This window comes from Anarrhichthys ocellatus, unplaced genomic scaffold (assembly GCF_004355925.1).
Source record: "Anarrhichthys ocellatus isolate YVR2014 unplaced genomic scaffold, GSC_Weel_1.0 scaffold27, whole genome shotgun sequence".
NCBI classification, from domain to species: Eukaryota; Metazoa; Chordata; class Actinopteri; order Perciformes; family Anarhichadidae; genus Anarrhichthys; species Anarrhichthys ocellatus.
This window is the reverse complement of record NW_022280057.1, coordinates 2528436-2534085: the sequence shown is the minus strand read 5'-3', so window position 1 is coordinate 2534085 and position 5650 is coordinate 2528436. Positions and strand designations below refer to the sequence as shown.

The window sequence follows — 5650 nt, the reverse complement described above, 5'->3', positions numbered from 1 at the left end:
CACACACACACACACACACACACACACACACACACACACACACACACCTCTCTCCTCAGCAGGGTTTTGTGTATCTACCCACAGCCACGTACTTTAATCACAGCAGGCATGTGCGTGATGAAGGGGGACTGTGTGCACGCTGCTCGCTGTGGGTCATTTTCATTATGTGCCTGATTATTTATGTCATGTTATCCAATCTTTCCCTAGCAGTCACACATATATGCACAAGCCTGAGCACACACAGAAACAATCAATGTATCAGGAGGAAAGACTTTGCACACAAAACACACACATAATCCCAATGAAAGGCTCTGGTTGTAATGAGGGGGGAGGTAGAGTGGGCAGCATACTCACAGACTTTCATCAGGAGACAGGCTATCCGTGAAGAATGAACAATTCTGGCTCTCCATTTCAGCCAATCTAAAGATAAATATATACACACACACACACACACACACGCACAAAAGAGACAAAAAGAGAAATACAAGAGAGTGGATGAGTCAGAGCAAATGCAGAAAAAAGCAAAAGCAACATATTGATATTATCAACTGTGGAGGCTGAAATCTTCCCCACCGAGAGAAGGCCGGAGAGCACGCTCCACTGTTGTTTTACAGTAGAGTTGCTTCTTAATAAATCTACCATATACTGGTTTACAATTAAAAGTATTTAATCCTACTGAAGCTAATACAATTACAGAATGAAGTACACTACTAACAGAATATATAATAATATGATCCGCGCGGAAAAGCTATTCACTCGCGACTCAGCCTAAAAACACAGATGTTTCCACGCTGAGAGCCGAGCAAGAAGAGAGCGAATAGCCCTTCCAGCACTTCCTCATACAGTTTGAAATCCCCCCCCTTTTGTCCATCTTAATTCCTATTGGCTAATTTCAGTTGCCTCCTCCTGGCGTCAGGCTTTCAAAAACCCTCGCGCGGGTACAACCTGCAAATGTCTGTCTAGAAGTCTGACTTCCCCTTGGCTATTCTTCACAGTTTAATACATTCAATGACTGTCTTTTATGGCTTAACACTCCTACGATAAACATTCTATATAAAGATAAGGATTTGCAACTTTTGGCAAAAACCTTCACAAGTTTCACAAACAAATATAAAGGTGCTACAAATTCTACTAAGATACACTTCTAACTACAAAACACTTCTAACTACAAATTCTAAAACACTTACAATTATGAATCTTCTAATTATGTATTCCAAAACACTTCTAATTATGATTTCTTAATTATGAATCATTAAACACTTCTATTGGAATTTCTTAAAACACACTTCTAAACCCCAAATTTCCTACACAACCACTGGGGAGTGAAGATAAAATAAAAAATCAGTACAGTTTAGCTTTTAGATAGTGTGAATAAGACCATGGGCTTTTAGAAATATGGACTGCAACTGTACACAAACATCTGACTGACACGAATGCAGAGGGGTAGAAATTTTACTCGCCATAGAGTTCGAGCTATACAAGTGTGCACAAGGAGGGGAGGATGAAATTCTGATGAAATGCTGTGCACTGTCTATCAGCAATAAAAAGGTAAAAATATGCTTCTATCCAGCACCACGGACAGCAACTGTTGGTGTGTGTGAGGAAGCAGCAAGCGAGTCGCTGTGTGGCTTTACAGGACCAAGGACAGCGCCTCTAGTTCTGCATTATGTCCTGCTGACTGTCCGTGGACAGCTGCACTGTGCATGCTGCTCTGTAAGCTGTTCCACTACTATAACCCCCAAAAGAATGCTGCAGTAGAGAGAAAATTGGAAAAATACATGGTGCTTTTATTGTTTTAGGTTTGATGGCATAAATAAAGAAAAACACCATGAGACACTGAACTGCTCCCAATGGTTCGGCCAGTGCCTTACATGATAGCTTGGTGCCATCGGTGTACGCGGGTGTGTGTGTGTGTGTGTGTGTGTGTGTGTGAATAAGAGGAACATTTTAAAGCACTTTACATAAATGAAGTAAATTTACTAAATAAAAAGAGAAATAAATTGGATAAACACAAACACAACATTCAGACTATGGCGAGAGTTTAGCATATGCACTGTATATATTGGCTTCTCCATATTAAAAAGAATGTGAAGTAAACAAAAGCAGTCACGCACTTAAACTACCCCCACAATATTATGTTGTCGTACACTTACTTAAAGTGTGAAACTACTTTTCTATACTACAGTTGAAATCTTAGTTGTTTGCACCTTGCTTATTCTGGCTGTGCAGCTGCATTTATTTGTTGTTTCATTGCTATAACACCAATAATGTATTAAGAGACAGTTGTAAACAATTATTACAACAATTATCAGCAGTAAAGCATGTATCGGTAACCGTGTATTAACACTACACTCTTGCTTCCTCTCGAGGGAAAAACCTTTACATCTCCTACCCACATGTACAGCTTCCACCTGAATGCACAAGGCCACCCGTTCTCTGACACCCTTTAAAAAAGAAATGTAGGACGATATGTTCCAAAGAAGAGGCAGGTGGAGTGAAAGTGGGTACACCACAAAGGTAATTCATAAAATACTGCTGCAGTCCTCTGAATGTGACACGCTAATGATATGTAGTAGTGTTGGATGATCAAAGGGTGAGTTTTTCCTTCAAGTAAGAGTGTAGAGAACCAAACCACTGATGTTAATGTGGCTGCCCACATATATACATGCATACATACACACACACAAACATGTGCTACATGAAAGCATCAGTCTTAAATCTACGCTGCAGCATTCTCAGTACACACATGCACACAACACGCTCCATGCTGCATCATCTTTCGCAGAGTGTCGTCAGCTGAAGGGCGGAAGGAGGAGGGGTGAGTGATGTAGAGGCTGTCAGGGACATCCACATCACATCCTATCTCTCTCCAGAGTCTGATGACACCATAAAATTGTGAATTTTAGGATTTATCCATGTCCTGTTCAGGGGGTCCGGCCTGTGAACCTGACCACCCGTAATTCAACCCGGAACACTGTTCATCAGGAAGCCTTCACAAACCTGGAGTCTCAGTCAGGGACAACAGCAAATGAGTAATGAAAGGGTAGAAAGTAATAGGAAATAGTAGCATGGGTATGTGGGTGCCTTGTGCACACATTTGTGTTTAGCATCCTGCATGAATGTAAATGGATGTGAGAGGAAATGAGAAACGGGAGAGAGAGAGAGAGAGAGAGAGAGAGAGTGAGAGAGAGAGAGAGAGAGAGAGAAGAAATCCTAACAGAGTTCTAAGAGGTTTTTCAGTATTTTCCTCCCATCTATGCTCTATAAGATATCGAAGCAGCGCTGATGAAAGGAATGAACTCTACTCCTGCATCAATACGGGGGGGGGGGGGGCAAACAAAGAGAGAGATGATTAGGAGACAGAGGCAGTCTCAGTGTTTGACATGTCTGCAAATCTGGCTTTTCTAACCCCAAACATCAAATATGTTATCTCCCTTGAGATGACTGGAGACTGCATTATTGCCATGGATTAACACATCCTTTTTTGGATGAAGGGCACTTTGACACACACACACACCCACACACACAGAAACACACACACACACACACCTGTCTAATATGTCATCAGAAGGGAAAGAATTTCCGACACCGACCTGCCAGTGATGACACCCAGTATTTTGACATTGCCTTGACTTTCCATTAGGGTTCAAAGTGAGCGGAGAGTTACGAATAATATGGGGAATGAATTCAAATAAGGAATAAGAGACAGACAGACTACTCTGTCTCCTCTTATTATGATAGTGCTCAGATCATGATGGAATAAGCAGAGCAAACTCAGTCAATACTCATTCATTTTGAGCCAGTATAATGTCTCTTTTGGCATGCAGGATCAAAGTAGTACTGGTCAATGAACTAAACATGGAAAGGGGTCAAGATAAAAACTAGAATTGCTGCCTAGTGGTTGTATGCCTCTGTCATGTTGCAGTTTACATTCATGTCTGAGCAAAATGTCATCACTTCATCATTTTATTCTGTCGAATGCCTCTCGTTCAACCCTTCACTCACACACCAATGGCAGCAAACTACCGAGCCAGGCGCTGGCCTAACTATCCGGAGCAGTATTGACATGTCTTGTCGTGCGGAACCAGGGATCAAACCGCTGACCCTGTGATTAGCGGCTGATTAAGGCCGAACAAAAACTACCACCGAATTGGATCAAACTGCCTTATGTCTCAGTAAAAGCTTCACAGGAAAGCCATTTAATAAAGTAACATACATACTATTAAATATACATATATTTAATGAATTCAATGAATGCTTAATTACACAGTTACAATATTCACCCATTAACAAGTAAGTTTAAAGGATAAGTCTGGTGATAGTGTATTATTCTAACAAATTATACTTCTGTGCCATTGTTGTCCAACATTATTAAAAACACATCAATGAGCCGGACATGTTTCTTCATAATTTACAGTTAATCCAATTGACAAAAATACTCGCTAGTGCACCAGATCTGTGGCTGAAAACAGTATTTACTTCTGTTTGAGTAACATTTGCTAAAGCGACAGCTGTTATGCCCAGGAAATATTGAAAGCATCTATTCACAACCCGTTTTTAAAGATTTAGTAGTAAAGAATGGGCTTGAGGCCGTGAGACAGACAGGTAGGCATTGGTCTCTCACAAAACATAACAAAAATATAGAATATTACCAGCATTTATCTTTCAAAGTGTTTATAAATGTGCTCAGAAGACATATTAATATAAGAATACAACGTTATATTAGAAAACATGCATTATCTGTTTCTACACCAGTAACAGATGATTCATATGAGCAGTAAGTTATTAAAAAATGAATACATTTCAACTCTCCCTATATCTGCTTACAACTATAGTGGGTTATACATAATTTATAATTAATAATAGTGCTTAGAAAAAGTGTTTTAGGACACCATCTGAAAGCACAGCCCTGTGATCATAGATTATTGTCTCAAATAGAAACCCTCACTGATTCATTCTTATGCAGAAAAAAGATGGTTGAGAAATGAAGATGGCTTCCTGAGATGATAAAAGATGAGAGGCTTGCTATGAGTAACATAGCTAAGATAGTGTATAGATACAGTGGACGCTTCTAAAATATATATATTTAGCTGTAGGAGCTGTGGGTCGGGTGTTTTCTCAGCAGGCAAAGGATGACAATGTGTCTCATTTCGACTGAATCACACCAGGTTTCCATTTCTTTTGTTTATTATGGTGAAGGACTTTTGGCAGCTACAGCCTTATGCTGGTTAAGATTTATGTGACCGACATGACTCAATAGATGTTTGAAGCAAATTGTTCAGTTATTCGCAACACATGAGTAAATGTAAAAGGATAACAGAAAACATATTAAAGAATGGAGAAGAAGAAAGGATTAGAGAAGCAAGAGCATGAGATAGAAAAAGAGGGAGAAATAAATGGGTGGCTGGGAGACAATAGAAGAGGGGGATCAAAGATAAAAAAGCAAAAAAAGGCGAACAGGAGAAAGGGAAAAAAGGGAGAGATAAGAGGGGTAAAGAGGACAATTTCTCCTGCTCTCTTGTTGGTGTCTGTTCCCTCTGTTTTGGCAGTGTCTAAAGCAGTTGTGTGGAAGAGCCTCAGGGAAGTAAGACACAATGGCGCGCACACACACACACACACACACACACACACACACACACACACACACACA

The 5650-nt window shown here is 40.2% G+C and overlaps 1 protein-coding gene across 5 annotated transcripts in view; it reads right to left on the bottom strand.

The window, feature by feature from the left end:
- Positions 1 to 5650, bottom strand: part of drp2 (dystrophin related protein 2) — a 132395-nt gene that overhangs the window by 10310 nt on the left and 116435 nt on the right. For all 5 annotated transcript variants that reach the window (XM_031862567.1, XM_031862570.1, XM_031862572.1 and 2 more), the window contains one exon: positions 355 to 420. In XM_031862567.1, coding sequence (XP_031718427.1) covers positions 355 to 420 — 66 coding nt within the window. The remainder of the gene's footprint in view (positions 1 to 354; positions 421 to 5650) is intronic.